Source organism: Macrotis lagotis, chromosome 7 (assembly GCF_037893015.1).
Source record: "Macrotis lagotis isolate mMagLag1 chromosome 7, bilby.v1.9.chrom.fasta, whole genome shotgun sequence".
Classification (NCBI taxonomy): Eukaryota; Metazoa; Chordata; class Mammalia; order Peramelemorphia; family Peramelidae; genus Macrotis; species Macrotis lagotis.
Window position 1 is genome coordinate 12,464,277 of NC_133664.1, and position 19,925 is coordinate 12,484,201.

General features: G+C 42.2%; 1 protein-coding gene across 1 annotated transcript in view; it reads left to right on the forward strand.

The window, feature by feature from the left end:
• The window catches only part of SP4 (Sp4 transcription factor), a 46,587-nt gene extending 26,946 nt beyond the window's left edge, over positions 1-19,641 (forward strand). Inside the window, exons 4-6 of the mRNA XM_074195449.1 lie at positions 10,942-11,164; positions 11,560-11,759; positions 16,067-19,641. Of these exons, the coding sequence (XP_074051550.1) occupies positions 10,942-11,164; positions 11,560-11,759; positions 16,067-16,314 (671 nt within the window). The 3' untranslated portion in view covers positions 16,315-19,641. The remainder of the gene's footprint in view (positions 1-10,941; positions 11,165-11,559; positions 11,760-16,066) is intronic.
• The last annotated feature ends 284 nt before the right edge of the window (positions 19,642-19,925 follow it).

Here is a 19,925-nt window from a genome sequence, read left to right on the forward strand (position 1 = left end):
CCACCAGCTGGGGTATTTTTGTGGTAAATTTTAATTGAAACTCCTTTCCAGATTTTCCAGGCCACTGTTGTATCTTGTGGAGCTGTTGCATACAAAGGGATTATTAACAAGATGGTCTCATTTTCCCTAGTTGTAAATTTGGCCACATTTTCATCTTTTTCCTCTTCTCAAATACAAATTTGCTCTCTAGCCATCCCAGCCATACTGTGTTTACATCCAGACTTCTCTTATGTCACTAAGAGCCTAGATTCACCAAAGGAGTCACTTTCACCAGAAACTCATACTCCTCTCTCTGTCTGTATTAGAAGTAATCATTGATGACTGCTCTTTACTGTTCTGGGTCAAAACAGGAAGGAATGTGATCTATTGACAAGATGAGGAGGTTGAGGTCCCATGTATTGTTAGAGTCACTAATCCAAACTCTGGAGAAAAAGCTTTGATCAACCCTTGAATTCTAGCTAGTTGCCTATCCTTCCTACTCATGGTCAAATGGTGAGAGGGAATAGAGGAGAGGTAAAAGGTGGAAGAACTTTGTTTATTAAGAAAATAAACTTAGGAGAAAATTAAGAAACTAGAATCGGGGAAAGATGAGGGAGAGAATTTGGAGAACCCTCAGGGTAGGAAAAATAGAAATAATTTTGCATTAGGATATACCACGGACCTTTTGGATAACAAGATACCCCTAATGATTTCTTGACTTGCCTTAATAGTCATCTCATCCTGTAAAAGGTGTAGGAACCAACAAGAGGAAAGCTCTCATTAATGAGGAAAAATTGGAAGCTAGTGAGCAAAAGTGATGGAAATGATTAGAACATTTTAGCTTGTTTTTCAGAGACTTGAATATTTTTCTGTAATAAATGATCACATATTCCTAAGTTTGATAAAGAAGAGAAAAGCTATGTAGAACCTGATATGTACTCTAGAGATGGAAAAGCAACTTTCTAAGGTCTAATAGGAAGGATATATGGGATTTCATGGTCTAAAATTCTAATAATGAGAATAATAGCTAACATTTGTATAGTTACTGTACATATATTATCTCAGTTTATATTTGCAAGAACCCAAGGGAGTGCTATTATCCCCATTTTACAGATAAAGAAACTGAGACAGAGATTAAGTGACTTGCCCAGGGACACACAGCTAATAAATATCTGAGGCTGATCTTCTGACTCCAGGTCCATTGCTCTATAACTACACTGCCAACCTAGCAGATTAAATTCTTCATTAGAAATCAGCTTTGAAATTGTAAAACTCAAATAATATCTTTAATAAAAATTAATTTAAAAAAAAGAAATGAGCTCTGGAGTGATGGGAAACTCAAGAATGAAATTCTGAAAGTACAAACAAGTTATTTCAATAAGGAGAAAAAAATTAAGAGTGCAGTAGAGGGGGGCATCCCAGACCACCCTGGTTATTTGCCAGCCCAACACTGTGGTCCTTCATCTTGTTAAGATGTTGGTGGCATGCAAAAATCCAAATATATTAACTTGTGGGTAGGGGAGAATATTTTTCCAGCATTGAACACCTTTGTCTGTAATTGAGGCATATTGAGTTACCTGGGAAACCAGAGGGAGTCAAAAGAAGGTTGCTTAGTGAATGCCGGGGAAAAGGGGCTGCTGGTGACATGAAGAAATTGCATGCTGTTTTCAATGTAATATGAATACGGGTCCCCTAAGAACGTTTTTTAGAGCACTTAGATGACTCAGTGGATACTTGACCTGAGGTCAGGAAAACCTGATTTCAAATCTTACACACTTATTAGTATGACCCTGGACAAGTCACCTTTGTCTTAATTCAGTGGAGAAGGAAGTGGCAAATGACTCTGGTCTGTTTGCCAAGAAAATCCCATGGACAGTGTGGTTCACAGGGTCATACTGGATCAGACACAACTGAACAAGGAAATACTCATGTCAACAGTGCATTTCTCATTAAAACATATTAAATATGATATTGTGTTAGATATTCTCTCAATATGATCATTTTCAGCTTAAAAATAAATTTAATTTCTTGCCCCCAAATTTCCCCAATCTTTGATGGATATATTAGTTTTGGAAAAGTCAGCCTCAATAAGTGTTTTTATAATTCATCTGAATATTCCATCTTGGTGCTTACAAATGATACCTCTTCACTCCTCACATCACTTCTTGCCCTCTCCCACCAAATATTGATTTCAAATTGATGAGTTTTCACTGTCAGATCACCAGAATTCTCCCTGAAAAATGAGCCCTCCACAAAAACTTCATTATCGGAAAGTCTATGAAAATTAAGTAGGTAACAATTTAATTTTGTTAGTAAGTGCTTTTTTTGTAAAGAAATTTGAAGGCTTCTTGATAATATTGAGAAAATACCCTTATCAGCCACAATTTTACAAAATTTCTCTCAAGGCATGCTCTTTCTGTAGTAGCTAATTTTACTATGGGTCCTCTTCTTTTTTTTTCATTCTTTTCTTTAGTAGTCTCTTCTGTTCTCCACTGAAGAATTATCTCTGCAAAGATGAGTCTCAGATTTATAATATCCAATAATAATCTTTATTTTGATCTTCAATCCCACATCCAGTCCTTAAATGTCTGATGATGTGGAAATGCCAACCCAATTTAAGCTCAACATCTCCCACACAGAACTCATTCTTTCTTGTCCTGACCCTCCTCGAAATCCCCCAGGTTCATAACTACAAGAATCATTGACTCTTGTCTCTCCTTCACCTACATAGACCAGTCTTGTGGCAGTGCCTTGCACATGGTAGATGTTCATAGATAGTTATTGTCTTTCCATACTATCTCTTGAGTCTGTTCCCTTTCTCTCCAAAGTCAGGACCAATACCCTAGTTTAAGCCTCTATCACCTCTTCCCTCAATTACTATAATGCCTTTCTAATTGGCTTTCCTACATACAATCACTTTTCTCTTTAAATTCATCTTCGTCTGAAATTTTGAAATTAATCTATGATCTCATCATTGTGGGTATTTCCTCTAATCATGATGCTCATTTGATGCAGAAAATTGGAACATGAATAGAAGAAATGGTGGCATCAGAACTGATTGTAATTTCATATAGGACATAGGAATGTAAATTAAGTTCCATCATAAGGCCAGAGAGCCTGCCACTTTAACAGATAAATGCTTGACTTGCAAATCAGAGGGATAAGGCTATGTCAAGAATTATAGCAGTTTAGAATAAAGCTCATTTATGATTTCTTGTGGAGAAGAGTAGCACATTATGAACAGTATGGCCTCATAAAGCAGTGAGAAGTGATGTAGGGCAAAACCAGCATGAAGAAAGCTTGGCAAGAGACCCAACTAAACAGAGTCAACCCAAGGGCATTGTAAGATGAAACTGGGAGTATCAGACAAAAGAGGGACGAAAGGAGCATTGATTTATTTAAAATAACCAAAAGTACAAACATCTTCAGAAATGTCCCATGTACTTTAAGGGTCTCGCTCAAATCAGTTTCAGAGAATCACAGAATCTAGAATTGAAAGGCACTCAGGAAGTTCCCTGGCCCTACATGAAACATAAATGTCCTCTCCAGTCTTCTAGAAAAAAGCCATCTCAGTTCCATTTGGAGGTCTCAGCAGCAACTTTGCTATTTCCCCAAGGTAGTTCACTTGACTTTGGCACTGCTGTGTTGTGAGGACATTTTTCCTGATATTTTCCTCCAACCTCCCATTTCTTCGAGACATTGAGACATTCAAAATTCAAACCTCTTTCACATGACAACCCTTAAGAAATTTGAAGAGATCTTATCTCCCACGAACCAGAATAGACATTACCAGTTCCTTCAAATAGCCTGTGGTTTTAAGTTTCCTTATTTTGCTAATTTGGCCTTCACTAATGTTATCTTTAGTATACTTAAAACGTAGCATCTATAACTACACAGTGATTTACAAATGGGGTAAGAAAACTGAAACAAGGAGGCATGTGGTCCTGGGTAAATCACTTAAGTTCCTTTTGCCTCAGATTCCTCATCTGTAAAGTGGAAAATAATAACACCTACTTTCCGGGATTGTTGTGAGGATCAGTGGAGAATAGATTGGTCCAACCAGGACAAAGTAGCATGGAAGTTGTCATCTTCCCTCTTCTGTGACCCTGGTCTTTTTCTAGGCAACCTAAGGGTAAAGTCATTTATTTGGCTACCATCTTACACGACCGACTTACAAGGAACTTGCAGTGCTCAGACCTCCAGACCTTCCCATTGCTATCTCTGCCATGTTTTCTACATCCAGTATTTGGGTGTTTTTGTACTTCTAATTTTGTATCTTTAAAAAAACGAAATTATTATTACGAGACTGATATTTTCTGCAATTTTCTAATATCAAGGTCTTCGGTAAGATTTCCTAACACAGGGTGCTAGTTTTCCATAGTCTGTATCTCCCAGTGACCAGTGGGCCATGATCACTGCTTTCAGTCCACTCAGGATTTACTCTGTGCCCCAAAGAAGAACTGAAAAGTTCAGAAATTGCAATGAAAATCTGAAGGATAGTTGGTGTTTATGTATTAGCTCTTTGGAGCTCTATACTCTTTGAAGTATACTGTATCTCATTGGAGAATACCAAATGCTGTGAAAATGGAAAGATAATGCCAGACTGGAGAGATAGCAAACACAGGATGATGTAATCCAGATTCAAAGGGCTCTTGACAGGGCTGTTTTTGATATTAAGCTGATAGGGAGAAATGTAAAGTCTTATAGCTGGACTCAAAAAATCAACATCACAGGCTCAAGGAGACATTCCTTGATAGCATCTGGGAAAAAATCTGGGGATTTTAGGGAGCCATTAATTCATTAGAATTCAGTGGTGGGATATGGCAGCCCCAGAAGATAGTGCAATTAGGTTTCTTAAAAGAGTCATCATCACTTCCAAGAATGAGGAGGTGATAATGACTTTGCTATCAGCCCAGGTCAGGCCATCTGAAATATAGATTTCAGTTTGGGGTGGTGCCATAGGGTGAGAAGCTAGAGAATACTGCTGTGAGAATTATCAGAAAAGCAAAAGGTCTTGTGCCTAACTTAGCAGGTTATTTGAAACAATTGGGGTTGTTTAGCCTGGAAAAAATGCTCCAGGGAATACCATGACAGACTATCTTGGAAAGAGAAATTAGCTTGTACTGTTTGGTCCCCAAAGAAAGAACCAGGAGAAGGTGGGAGTTGCAAAGAGACAAGTATTTATGGGGGATTTCAAGCAGAAGCCAATGGTCCTCACTTGAATATTTTTATTATGCATATCCCTTCATCTGTGGTCTAGATTAATTAGCGTTCTCTACCAATCCTCAGATTCAGGGATTGTCACATACCTAGCTGGTCAAAATTATGTCTTAGTACCCCAGTTTCTCCAGTTTTATTGAAGTGTTTTGTTTCTTACTTCATTGGTGGTCTCTTTAACAAAGTGAAAATAGAGCCAAGAATATATTTGACAATTCATGCAAAATTTCACATTTGAACTTCTCTAGTTAAAAAAAACTTGCCCCGCCTCCAATAGAGAAAAAATAAAATTTCTTGTTAAAAACATGCATATCAAGCCAAGCAAATTCCCCTAATAACTGCACACAAATGAGACAGGCAGACAGAGAATCATTCCATATCATAAATTCCTCTCCTACAAAGAATAATGAGTAGCATGTTCCATCAGTCCTTTGGAATCATGAATGGTCATTTTATTGATCCTATTTATTAAAGCTTTCCAAGTTTGTTTTTACAGCATTGATGTTGTGCATGAATTATTCTCCTTGTGCTACTCATTTCATTCTTCATTAGTTAATAAAAATTCTAGAAATGGTTTATTTGAATAATATCGATGTCCTAGTGAGAGCCAGAGCGCACAGAGCTCTGTGCTTAGAGGCAGGAGGACGTCAGATTTGGCTTCAGATGCTTCTAGGTGCCTGGTCTTGGGTAAGTCACTGAATATCTTCTGCCTCAGTTTCTTCATCTACAAAATAGGAATAATCAGCACCTCCCTCCCAGGGTGGTTGTGAGGATAAAAGGAGGTCATATAGTAAAGTGCTTATACCCTGTAAATATTAGCTATTCTTTTCAGAAATTGTTAGTATTTGTTCTCTTGGCTCTATATCAGTTCATATCAATCTTATCATGTCTGAAATCATCCTTTTCCTCATTTCCTATAGCACAATATTGTTTTAAAGGGTAATTTTAAAATTTAAAGGGTGATTTGGGCAAAAGCTATTTATGTGCCACAAACATAATGGTGCAGCTCAGTTATTCAGTCTTGATGGAGCCTCATTGGTAAGTGATAGGGACATGATCCTAGAGAGAGATGGGCTGAACACTTCTATCATCCATCAATGCAGAAGCCATTGACCATTTCAAGTTGAAGTCAGTCAGTCCCTAGCTGAACTTCCAACTGAAAAAGAAGTTTTGAATGCCATCAGGCTCCTTTCAAGTGGCAAAGCACTTGGTGCTGACCCTATTCCAGCTGAGATCTACAAGGTGGGGAGTCCATTGCTCATTCAAAACATGACTGAAATTTTCCAAGTTATATGGCATGAGGAGATTATCCCCTAAGAATTCAAGGTTGTCTCCATCATCCATCTCTATTAAGGTAAAGGGAATAAACTGTCCTAGGATAATCAGGGGGGTATTTCTCTTTTAGCCATTGCTTTTAAGATTCTTCCTTCACTTGGAAGTTGGTCACCTCCCTGAGAGCCAGTGTGGCTTTAGAAAGGGTTGAGGAACAGTCAATATGGTATTTGCTGCCCGATAACTCCAGGAAAAATGCTAGGAACAGAACAGAGTTCTATGTACAATGTTTGTAGAGCTGACAAGGACTTTGATACTGTCAGTTGTGAGGGTTTGTGAAAAATCATAGCACAGTTTGGTTGTCCACAGAAGTTCATCAATATTGTATATCAGTTCCATGATAGCATGCATGCCTGGGTTCTGGATAGTGGATGATACTTTCTAGATTTCCCAGTCACCAATGGAGTAAAACAAGGCTGTGCCCTTGCTCCCATGCTTTTTACATTGATGTTTTCAGCCATGTTATCAAGTGCCTTCACTGAAGATGAGCATAGCCTCAAGGTCAGCTACCACACTGAGGGCCAATTCTTTAACCTTGAAAAGGCTACAAGCTAAGACCAAAGTGGAGGGAATGTTATGTTGGTGTTTGATCTTCTGTTTGCAGATGATGGTTCCCTCAGTGCAGCCTCTGAAACTGAGATGCAACAAAATATGGATTGATTCTCTGCTGCTTGTGCTCATTTTGGTCTAACAATAAACACCAAGAAAACATAGGTGCTCCGTCAGCCAGCACCGCATTACCCATATGTGGAACCATCAGTTAACAAATGGAGAAGCTTTGAGCACTGTGGACAAATTTACATACTTTGGCAGCATCCTTTCCATGGAGGTCCACATTGATAATGAGGTTGACACTCACATTACCAGAACGAGCTAGTGTTTGGGAGGCTCCTAAAGAAAGTGTGGGAGAGAAAGGGTATTAGGCTGACCACCAAACTAAAGGTCTTCAGAGCCATTGTGCTGACCTCATTGCTCTATACCTATGAAACCTGTACAGTCCACCAGCGCCAAGTCAGGCAACTGAATCACTTCCATTTAAATGTTTTAGGAAGATTCTTAAGATCCTTAAGATGGCAAGAGAAGATCTAAGACATGGAGGACCTTTCTCAAGCTAAACCACAATAGTGAGAGCAACTACAATGGGCTGGACACGTTGTTAGAGTGCCAGACATAATGCTTGCCAAAAAGACCATTCTGTGGCAAACTCACAGAGGGCAAGGGCTTACAAGGGGGTCAGAAGAAGTGACACCAAGACACCCTGAAGGCCTCATTGAAGAACTTAGGAATTAATTGTGCAGCATGGGAGACACTGGCACAGGACCACCCAGGATGGCATGACCTCATGGGAGGGCACACTCTATAAGGAAGGTAGAATGGAAGCAGTTCCAAGGAAATGTGACATATGTAAGTTTAGATTGCCATAAATTTCACTCTGTGTGTCTTTAGAAAGTGCCCACCAGAAACATAAGGATAAAACATCCCTGCCCTCCCAGATGTTCCCATGGACTTTGTGCCTGACGTATGGTAGAGCATCCCAAGCTCGTATAGGTCTGATTAGCCACAATTAACCAGAACCACTATAATTTGTCTCAAATATAGTGATACCATTTTGGTTGTTCTTTGACAAAGGACAGGAACTTCTGTATAATTCCAAATTGGTTTCCAGAATAATTGTACTTTTTCATAAAAAAGATTCAGAGTGCATCAGTGTGACTTTGTTCCAAACTCGCTCCAACTCGTATCATTTTGTTTTTTTGTCATCTTTGCCATAAATTTAAGGTGGAATCTCAGAATTGTTTTAATTTACATTTTTTCTAATTATATAGAAGAGAACTGGAGCATTTTTTTCATACAACTATAAATAATCTGTTTCTTAGAAAACTATCTTTTCATGTCTTTAGATCAATTGGGAAATGGCTCCTTTTCTTATAAATCAAAATCAGCTCTTTTTATGTCTTGGAAATGAGACCTTTATTAGCGAAACTTGCCTCAAAGATTTTTCCAAGCTGTTTCCCTTTAAATATTAGTTTTATTAGATTTGTTTACATAAAATTAAAAAAAGATTTTGTATAATCTAAATTGTCTGTTTTATCTTCTGTGATCTTTCTATTTCTTGTTTGTTCATGATTCTTCTAATCCATAGATCTTATAGGAAAATTGTTTCCAGGGTTCTCTAATTTGTTTACAATGTGACCTTTTATTTCTAGATCAAGTATCCATTTGGAGTTTATTTTTGTAGAAAGAGTAAAGTGTTGATTTAATCTTCTTTCTTCAATATCGCTATCCATGGTTCTGAACAATTGTTGTCAAATAGTGAATCTTTATCACAGTAGCTGGCCATGCTGATTGATCTGTGTTTCTTAATCAACAATAAAATGTTTGAGTAATAGTTGCTCTTTATTATAGAGATCTGGTCCTTCCAGGTCCCTTGGGTTGTTGCCCAAGAGCCATCTCTTCACAACTTAGTCTCCCCTTGTCTTCTATTCTTTGTTTTTTGACAAATTTCCCTCTGTTTGGGACTCGAGGTCCAGTTTGTTCTACCTTTACCCCACTTCCCAGAGGAGTGAGTTTGCTTTCATGGCCCTAGAATAGTCTTGTAGAGTTGGAGGCTTAAGGGAATGGCAGTGACTTCTGCAGTGCCAGCAGACCTCCTCTCACACATTCATGGGCACATACACATGCACACAATGTACTTTGTCTCCTTTAAGGAGGCTAGATGAGTTCACTTGCCTCATGTCCCTCCCTGACAGCCTCCCCAACCAAGTTTGTTTGGATGCTGAACTGAAGACCTTGGTTGGAATCTATATCTTGAGAGATCTTCAGCCAGGTCTCAGCCAGGGGCTAAGACTTGTGATCAGAAGCTTTTACTTTGGGTGAAGGAAGGGGTTTCTCTATCTCTTCATTTACCTATAATTGAGGTGTTACTTAGCCAGTTGAGAGCACACATCCTGGAAATGCCCCTCTGATGTTTTTCATCCTAAGACCTTCCCTTTCCTGGATATTGGGACAGTGGTTCTTCTCCAATCTCCCACTCTGGGCCTTGGTAGCTAGAATTGAACCCATTGCTTTTTTCAGGATGCTGATTCAGTGTTCAGGGTCAACATGACCCTCTTGTTATCTGTCTCTTAATCCCTCATGTACCTTTTCGATAGCTAAGAATGGGTCCCAAATCACATGAACAGTCCTACCTTTTTCTCTGTTGTCCATCTACCGGGCCTGGTCTGTCCAGAGCAATGGCAAGGTTGGGTCTGAAGAATTGGAGGGGGCTCAGGCCTGGGTCCTGACTCCTCCTGTCCTCATCACTGTGTGTCTTTAGTAAGTGCCTACCAGATACACAAGGATAAATCATCCCTGCCCTCCAAGAGCTTCGATTAGCCAGACAATTCCAGGCTTCCTGAGGCAGGATCTGACCTGGCCAGAAGTAGGGGAAGGGCCTGTATAATGAATGACAGCAAGGGATAAGACTGGGAGGGGAGGGGAAGTCTGGGGGGACACAAGAGAGAAACCATCAGCAGGGGCCCCAGGTGGCTCATGGGAAGGAATTGCTCTAGGACTTTCTCCAGGTGGGAGAGTAGCCCAGGCAGATGATGGAGGGTCAGAAGGCCAGGGATTGACTTGGAGAGAAGGCTGCTAGACCAGAGGCTTTCTGCCTTGGATGTGGGAGTTGGTCAATGGCAAACATTTCATCTTTTAGAATCTAACAGGGAGGAACTGATCTGGCCTCCATTGCTTTCAGTGCCCCCCCCCCCCCCAGCCAGAGGATAGACCTGGCTTTGTCCCTATGTCTGAGCAGACACAGTTGACCTCTATTCCCTCCGGTATCCCGAGTCCTGACACTCTTCCTCATTTGGTTACACTGACCTATTGGCCACTCCTTGCACACACATGGTTTTCCATCTCCTCTCTGCCTCCTGGCTTCCATCCAAATCCAGAGGCAGGAGGTGATGCTGAAATGGGACAGGAGTTAGACTGGAGTTCAAATCCAGCCTCCCATCTCCTTGCTTTAAGAACAGATGATGATGGTGCCTCCCTCCCAGGGTAGTCCTGAGGCTCCATGTGATCTCTTAAGTGCTCTGCAAACCTTCAGGGTTCTTCTTCCTATGAACTGGGGGGATGGCAGGTGGGAGAGAGGGGTCTGCCCCAAGACCATAGGCCGGACCCTGTGAAAACAATCAAATCCCTGCCTGCCCCAAGACCCTTGGGCAGTTCTTCCTCAGCCCTGTAAAGTCTTCCACCAGCTTTGGAAGCCTCAGCAGGGTGGTGGACCTGAAGGAAGACCTCCTGGTGCAGCTTTTGAGTAGCCCTGGGGGGGGGGAACCTTCTTGCCAGAGCCTCAGTTTCCCTGTCTGCAAAGGGTGGGAGGGGCAAGGCTTGGGGTGTGGCTACTGACCATCATCTTTCCCCCACCCCCAGGGCAACAGCAAGGCCAGGATGGTGTGAAGGTGCAGCAGGCCACCATTGCCCCAGTGACCGTGGCCGTCGGGGGCCTGGCCAATGCCACCCTGGGCGCCGTCAGCCCGGATCAGATCACACAGCTGCAGCAGGCCCAGCAGACAGCTGAGCAGGAAGTCCAACCTGGCAAGAGGCTGCGCAGGGTGGCCTGCTCCTGCCCCAACTGCCGTGAGGGCGAGGGGAGGTGGGTGTACCCCCCAACCTGGGGGGTGGGAGGCGGGGAGAGGGGAGGACTGGGAATGGGGAGGGATGGAGAGAGGAGGGATGGGGGAGAGGAAAGATGGAGAGAGGAGGGATGGGGAAGAAGCGAATGGGGAGAGGAGGACTGGGAGGGGGAGGGATAGAGAGAGGGAAGGATGGAAAGGAGTCATGGGGAGAGAGGGGGAATGGGGAGGAAGGGAGTGGGAGAGGGAAGGGATGAAGAGAAATGAAGGATGGAGAGAGAGAGGATGGATGGAGAGAGAGGAGGGATGGGGAGGAAGGGAGTGGGGAAGGGAACTAGGAGAGGAGAGAGGAGGGATGGGGAGAGAGGGGGTCAGCCTCAAGGAGAGACATGAACTTCTCCTTTGTTCTGGGTAGAGGCACCAATGAGCCGGGAAAAAAGAAGCAGCACATCTGTCACATTGAAGGGTGCGGCAAGGTCTATGGCAAGACATCGCACCTGCGGGCACACCTGCGCTGGCACACGGGCGAGCGGCCCTTTGTCTGCAACTGGATCTTCTGCGGCAAGAGGTTCACGAGAAGCGATGAGCTGCAACGGCACCGGAGGACCCATACAGGTAGGGGCCCTTGGAGACTTCTTGAAGGGTTAACAGCCCAATCTTACCCTCTGCCAAGCCAAGTCCTCCAGGATGTTGAGTTTGCCTCAATTGTTGTGACAATTTGTAAAGAGGAAGGGGAACCTTTGCATTCTTGTCTTTGAGGTGGCCTCATGCAGAGGATGAAATGTTTTCAGGTTGGTTCAACTCAGCATCCTCACCACTGAGAGGGAGGGAAGCCCATCCCCCAGGGAGCTTGGGCCAGGGGCAGGTGGGCTAGCAGATAGAAAGAGCTAAGGAGAGAGAAGATAATGGGACTGGAGGAGGGGGCAGGATGACACTCCCAGCTGGAGGACTCAGCAGTCTTCCCGGAGGAGGTGGCATCCCAGCCGACCTCAGAAGACGACTAGGGTGGGTCTCTAGGGAGGATCCACAGGGGCTCTCTGGGCTCCATCCTCATTTTGGAAGCAGGGGGCCCTTGGGAGTCCCTGAACATTGACCAATGGAGCCAGTGGCTTGTACCCTGGTCCAGCAGGCCAGATGGACTCAGGAAGGAAGAAAGAGCCCAGAGAGCCTGTGTCCAGACTTTGCTGGGAAAACAGAATCAGAGCCAATGACAGGGTCCTGTCACCCGCCCTTAATGCAGTTTCCCCCAGCTCCACCGATCCAGAAACCCTGGAGGGAAAAAGACCAAGGACTGTGAGAGCTCTCTTTCTAGGACTTCCTCAGCCTCTCAGAACTTTGCACCTCCCTTCTGAGACAGCCCCAACTGACCCTGTACCCAGTTGGTCCAGTTGTTGGCAGACCTCCTGAGAGCAGGGCTCACTCTTGCCCATTGGAGTTCCCAACACCTAGCACAGCCCGACTCAGGGAGACCACTTGGAAGGTTCTTACCATGTCCTCGGTAGGAAGTGATGGACTGGGCTTGTGGTCTTGTTTGTAAAGAGACGAGAACAAATGGGAGCCATACTGTGAAGGAACCCTCAGCTAGATGTGGGGTGGGCAGGTGGAGCCCCTGACTGAGAGTCAGGAAAAGGGATCAAAACACAGTTGCAGGCACACCCCACTGGAGACCACTGGGGCCTCCCCCAAGGGGTTCTCATTCTCTGAGCATCGGCTTGACCTACTCACTGTATCTGAGTCAAGGTACGAAGCCTTTTGACGTGTTGAGCCAGAACTTGTTCAAAGAAGTTGCTGCTCCTGCAGAATTAGACACCGGAAAAGGGAGAGTCTGAAAGTTGGATGTCCTTGGAATCCTCTGTTAGACAGAGCATGTTCAAAAATGCTGTAGGCATTGTAAACCAGGGCAAGAAGAGGCCGCCCTTTAGAGGCAAGAGCTAGGGGCCTGGCCAATGGCTTTTTCCTTAGATGCTTCGTGTCATCTGGTTGTGCTGTGTTATTGTCCATGATTAGAGATGGTTTTGGTTTTTCCTTCTATGTTGGGAATAAACTTCTTCCCAAAAAAGCTTATCCAGAAAAAACGTTCCTCTATTGTGGCCAAGTGCTTTCATTGTACACAGTAATGCTCTTATTGGAGAATTACAGTCAGTGATCCAGGCAGAATATGCTAGGAGTGACCAGATGAGAGCATCCACCCCAGACTGTCAGTGTGTAACTGGACACAACCGGCCCAGGAAGTTCCCATGCAGACTGGCAGATGATCTCCCCCTCTTCTAAGCACTTGCTCTGTCCAGAGGCTGGGGGCGGGGGGGGTCCTGCTGGATCGCAGCTGCTGGGCCCCAGGAGCCCACAAAGACAATGAGGGTCCAGAGGGGGAGCAGAAGGGCGATCAGGCTGTGGTTCGGGCAGCCCCAAAGGCAAGGCCCAGTGGCCTGAAGGGCCCTGTCTGCTCCTGTACTGCAGGCAACCGGTCAGGTATGTCTGCTGCACTTTAGTGTCTCTTAGGGAGTGGGGGGGGGGGGAGGTTCTCATTGACAGTGGACCACCAGCAGTGTCCTAGGAGCAGCCCCATTTGAGTCCTAGGATCTCAGGGTAGGAGCCACAAGGATCCATGGAGCCTCAAGAGGCTGGCGCCCCATTTTACAGATGAGGACATTGAAGCATAGAGAGGCTCAGGAAGCTTCCCGGGAACACTCAGCTTGTCAGTCCCCTCCATCCCCACCATCTCTGGCAGACCCCCTGGCCTAGGCTCCGGGCTCTCCCTCCAGGAGCTGGGGGCCTAAGAGGCTGCACTGAAGCAGGTTATCCTGGGCCTAATGGATAGGAAGGGACTTCAGAGCCAGCAAGGCTCAGGGCCCTCCCGCCTCTCTTCTGGGGGTGTTCCTTCATCTCTGTGGGCCTCAGGCAGCTCAGGACTACAGACTGGCCAGTCAGCAGCCTGGATCTTCATCCAAACCAGCTTCCTCCATGGCCCTAGGTCCAGGACGGTGCCAGACTTAAGCTTTCCTTCAATCCTCCTCAATAAATTATTTCTTGTAAATGTTGGTTTATCCCAGAGTTGGGAGTGACCTCAGAGGTCATGTGAGCAGTTGTCTGCCCTCAGGAGTGACCAGATGTAAAGGAAAAGAGGCCTTGTGGCTTTTTCCCTGAGCAGCCTTGTGAGTCCCTGGACTGAGAAGCACCCCCCCACCCCCCCCTACAGCCGGGCCCCCAAAGCTGTTGGCAGCCACAAAATGCCAGAGAATTCAGAGCTATTTTTGGTTCTTGGTGTGTCTAATGCAGGGAGGTCTGGAGGGTCCATGAGGGCATTGGGGGGGGGGGGCTGGGGATGGCTAAGTGGTTGTTTCAGGCCGAGGCTGAGGGTTGCCTAAGCTTTGGAACCTCAGGAAGGTTGAAGCCAGTCAGGCTTCCAGAGGTCTGCCCACCTACCTAATCCTCCAGTAAAGTGGGTACTGCATTGTAGCAGCATTTCCCTTTCCTTTAAGCCTAGGGTGAAGCTGGGGGGTGGGGTGGGGGGGTCCTTGGAGCATTGATCCACACAGACCCCAGTACTCTGGAGGAGTATCACCCCATTTGGGAGCAAATGCTAGCTGACATTTGAACTGAGGTCTTCGGACTGAAAATTAGGGGCTACCACCAGTATCCTTGATGTGACAATGTGCCGAGGTGTCCTCTTAGTCCCTGCCCTCCTCTGCCCCCATCAGTCCTCCCTAAGCAGAAACCGCCATATTGTTCCTCAGCATGCCAGCCAGAGACTTCAGCCGAGATTGGGCCCCTGGACTCAGAGCAGCTTCCTCCACGGATGGGCCTCAACTCATCACTGATGACATTGTCAATGACCCAAGTCTGGTTCTGCTTTTTGTGATCTCATCTCTTATCCTCTGGTGTTTGTTTTTGAAATGAAAACTCTCAAACAAATGTGTCAGGATTCTATTGAGTGAACATTTTTCTTTGGGCGTGATTCTGTAGGCTTGTCAATAACCAATTTAAAAAAAGCTTTTTTGAGGCTTTTATATAATAGGTGAACATTTCTAAAAAATCATTGTTGAAATGTAATAATTATTTTAAAATAATTTAAGAAACAGTAGCCACTTTAGGCAGCCAGGTGATAAAGTGGAAAGATTTGTAGGCTAGAGCTCAAATGTGATTGTTACCCTGGGCAAGTCTGCCAGGCCTCTGTCAGCCTCAGTTTTCTCATCGGTAAAATGGGTGGTTTTGAGGATCTGATAAGATATTTGTGACATGCTTAACCTAGGGTCTGGCACAGAGGAGGTCCCATTAATAAATGTATATTTTCCCCATCTCTCTATAGCCTAATTCCCTGAATAGCAAGGACAAAAATGTTAAATACTTTTTTTTCAAAATTGGGAAGTTAATTTTTACTTTAAATACTGTATTCCCATTAGAATAATAGGATTGCATATCAATTTACTCCATTTAATACTAGTACTGGAAATCTAAAGAATTCTGCACAACATCACCATAAACTTACAGTTACTGAATATGAAACTGCAGAATGAATTATACCACTTGGGTAACAACTTCCAATAGAAATGTTAAAATTCATTCATTCTGTGATCCAAATCAAGGTTAGAAATCTTTGAATTCTAACTCTAAATCTTTACATCTAAATTTTAAAAAGAGACATGAAGGTGACCCTGCCAACAAATTGGTGTCAGAGCTTAGTTGGAATCCAGCCCTCCCAGGGGCTCCCCCTGCTCTTCTCATTCAGAAGGACACATGGCATCCAGTGCCTCATTGGGAGAAATGTGTCCCTTGCCCAACTGAAAGTCAGGGAAGGGCAGTAAATGTCCTCCTTCTTCTTGGGGGCCTGATGGACCCAAGCACACCAAGTTTTACTGTTGAACAGTGTGATGATCAGAGAAAATGAGTGTGTAATCATTTGTTTGTCTCTGCATTTTATTTAGGTGAAAAGAGATTTGAGTGTCCAGAATGTTCTAAGAGATTTATGCGGAGTGATCATCTCTCTAAACATGTCAAAACTCACCAGAATAAGAAAGGTGGCGGGACAGCCCTCGCCATTGTGACCTCAGGGGAACTGGATGCCTCTGTGACCGAGGTGCTCGGCTCCCCAAGAATTGTGACAGTTGCGTCTATTTCTCAAGATTCAAACCCAGCCACTCCCAATGTTTCAACCAACATGGAGGAGTTCTGAAGGAGGATTTCCACAGAGACGTCGAGGGCTGCACTTCAGTTTGCACACCTTTCAAGATATGGAAATGGGCCGGTAACGTGGATTACAGAGTAGGAAATCATGTTTTCATGCTTGGCTTCTTTAAAAAAAAAAAATACCAAGTTTTTAGGGTCAGCACAGGAAGTGTATGCAGATGCATCGAGACAATTTTCAAAAGTACAAAATTCAAATTGATATTCTGGAAAACCATGTTGGAAAAAGATTTCCACCACACTGTACTTTTTGGTTATTTGGAACGTTATCACGTAAATTTTTTAAATGAGACTTTCCCCTCTTTTAACATTGTATGTTAATATGTTTATAAAGACAGACCTCAATAGTTTGTAGGCTGGACCTTAACTGGACTTATTTTCATTTGGATGTACTTTGTTATAAATTCAATCAGTAGTGTTTAACATACATTTCCTTTACCTTATGGCACTGAAAAAGATAGGGATATTGCTGTATTTCCTTAGTTTGATTCCTGTAAGCAAACTGAAAATATTTTTGGCCGTCTTTTCTCAGCTTAGAGATTCCTCAAAAACTGAATGAGATGAGTGCTGTCAAAGTAATCTGAGGAGTAGCTCAGATAATTATGACCACTACATTATAGTAGTGTGGACTCAGACAATCAGGGAACTTCAAGTAATTTCTCCATGTGGAGACAAGAGGAATTTAAAACTGAATCTTAAACTTAAGAAAAATACTTAGAAGGTTTTTATGAAACTCATGTCTTTAATTAAAAAAAAAAGTTAAATGTGGCAATTTAGATGCAAAGGTTTAGAGATAGAATTCATGGGTTTCTAGGCCTGATTTTGATCACAAAATTGATTTTTAACATTTCTATTGAAAGTTGTTTAGATAGAGTTGTTACCTGAGTGGTGTAATTCATTCTGTAGTTTCATATTCTGTAAATATAAGTTATGTTGATGTTGTGCAGAATTCTTTATACTTTTACTCAGTAGCCAAAGAAAAGTATGGATCATCACTTTTTTTTTAAATGCCAGCAGAAAATCTATTAGTTACACTGTAACTTTCTTTTACCTCTTCTGAAAATTGGCCAGCTACATTTAATTTCATGTAGTGGGTTAATAATTTCAAAAGGAATTTAATATTTACACTTCTTTATTATGTTAATAACTAAACCCTTTATAAGACAACCTGAAAAATATGCTGAACTAAAAACATTTCTAAATCAAATAAATATAACTGTAAAGAAAAGCTAAAGTTCAGCATATCTTTTCTGTAAGTCTGCCACCATTGAACAGGAAGGATGGCCAAAAAGTTTCACGTGAAGAATTTTAGGTTGTAGCAATTATAGCTTAACCATTGGTTCTCGGTTTGTTTGGTTTTTTTTTTAAGATTTGCACAGAAAAAAATTAACAAACTGATCATTTTATATAAGGTAATTTTTTTCCCCTGAAGAGTTTATTAAAAATTGGAAATTCAGGGACTGTTTAATATAGGTAACTGTTGTCTTGTGCATTTTTCTCTTTCAGAAAAAAAAATGTACTTCTCTTGTGAGTTCTCTTCCAAACTTGGTCGTATTTCATGTATTTTCGAAGAAGGAAAAATACTGTCCTGATCATTGTTTACACTGTGTCCACTTGAGGCCAGCCCTTTGTAGCGTTCTATAAAGCTGAAGGTCTTTTGTGCTTTCAGTTTGCATAAAAAGCTTTGAGATTAAAGGAAAAACAATTTTACACTGTGCTTATAAATTTCAAGTTTCTTAAAGCTTTTGTAGACTTGTAACAAAGTCTTTAAATTTTAGTTGAGTTTTGTACATTGTTTTGTATATTTTATTTAATGTACTCTTTACCAATCGATGTATCTGGCTTCAAAGCCTCCAGAGCAGGTGGATGTTTGGTTTAGTCTAAGTGGACACTTGCTCTAGTGCTCTTTGTTTGTTTGAGTATATAGGAATGGAAACCTCCAATCCATTTATTTAGCTATCCTTATGCTACACAATCAGTGCTATCAATTTCTTTATGCAAGAAATGTTCTTCATGTTTTAATCATGTTTCCTTGTAGTGACGTGTTTTTGTTCAAGGAAGTCTGGGCATTCTTCGGCATATTCCAGAGCCCACTGCTTACGCATATCTATGTAGGGGTGTTGATAAAAATGAAAGTTATTTTTTTAATCAGCAATGAGACCTATTACAAATGTATCCAACTGGATCTGGATGACTTTAGAGCATCTCCAGTCTATTAACATGTGTTAGCAGGTGCACATCTCTCCACTGGAATTAGACACCTTCTGACAGTCTGTTCTGCGGACCGTTCAAAGTCCACTTTTCTGTCTTAGAAGGACGTAAATCTCCCTGTCCTTCATTTGACTCAGTGGGATCACGCTGGTGTGAGCAGCGAGGCCCAGCTGTGTGTCAGATCCTGTTAATGGCATTTCACTGTTCATTCCCTGGCCACCATCACAAAACTTTGTTTTTTATTGTAATTATCAGCGCAAAGCAATGTATTTATCATGATAGAACTCCAGTGTTAGAGTAGTTTTTTCTTACAAAATGCTTTCTTTGCTTAGGTTTGTGTATATGTGTTGCCGATTACATTAGAACTTGATGTTAAGTCATTATTTATCACACTCATGAGAGCAGTAATAAAAGTGTGTAATCTAGGAGAAAAAGTTAATTTGTCAACCTTAGGGTAAGCATGATGTTTAGGTCCTATTTTTCAATTTTATAACTGTTTTATTGCAACGATATTTGTATTTAAGTCTTCATTTTAATGCCTTGTGGGTTTTTTTATGCATGTCACTAAATTGTCATCCCACAAAAATTGATGTGCAGCATAGGGGATTAAATCTATCTAATGATTTTAAAACAGAAATAGTTGACGGTAAAATGTAAATGTTTTGCAAAAAATTCCTTATAAAAAGTTTTGTAGTAACATTTCACTTGTAAATTTTTTCTAGAAAAAAAAAGAAAAAGATTTTTAAAAAAGGAAACCAAGCAGGGGAAAAAAAACTGTTTCCCACAGATTAGGATTTAGAACAATCTGCTAGCTAAGCCCAGGGGCTTTCGTTGACATTTTTACGGAGCTCATTTGTATAAAATTTGGTTTTTGTGGATTTGGAAATAAAATCATGTACAAGTTGTTGCCTGCAAAAATAATTTGCAAGTAACCTATTAAAAATTCCCTTGAGTTTAAAATGTTTCTTCATTTAATTATGTATAATATGAAGCAGTAATAAATTGTTTGAAAGATCACCCTGCTCATCACAATGGCAAATGGATGGCAAATACTTCTCATTGAAAAAAAAAAAGGATTGGTAGCTTTGCAGTTTTATGTCATTAAGATCTACTTGCTTGTCACTATTTCTCAGCAAATATAACTAACCCTAGAAGAGATATTTGCCTGTTCAGTTCATTTGAAATGAAATCAACCTGACAAAACTTATTTTTCTTCAACTTAAAAAAAGCAATCTTTTAAAGGCAAACATTGTCAAAAGCTGTGGAAGAATTTGGAAAATGGAAAGGCATCCGAGTCAGTGGCTCTGTTACACCATACAGCAAATTGCAGAGTTGTAGTTTCCATAAGTCAAATGTGTGATCTTTCAGTAGAAATGAGAGCTTCAGGCA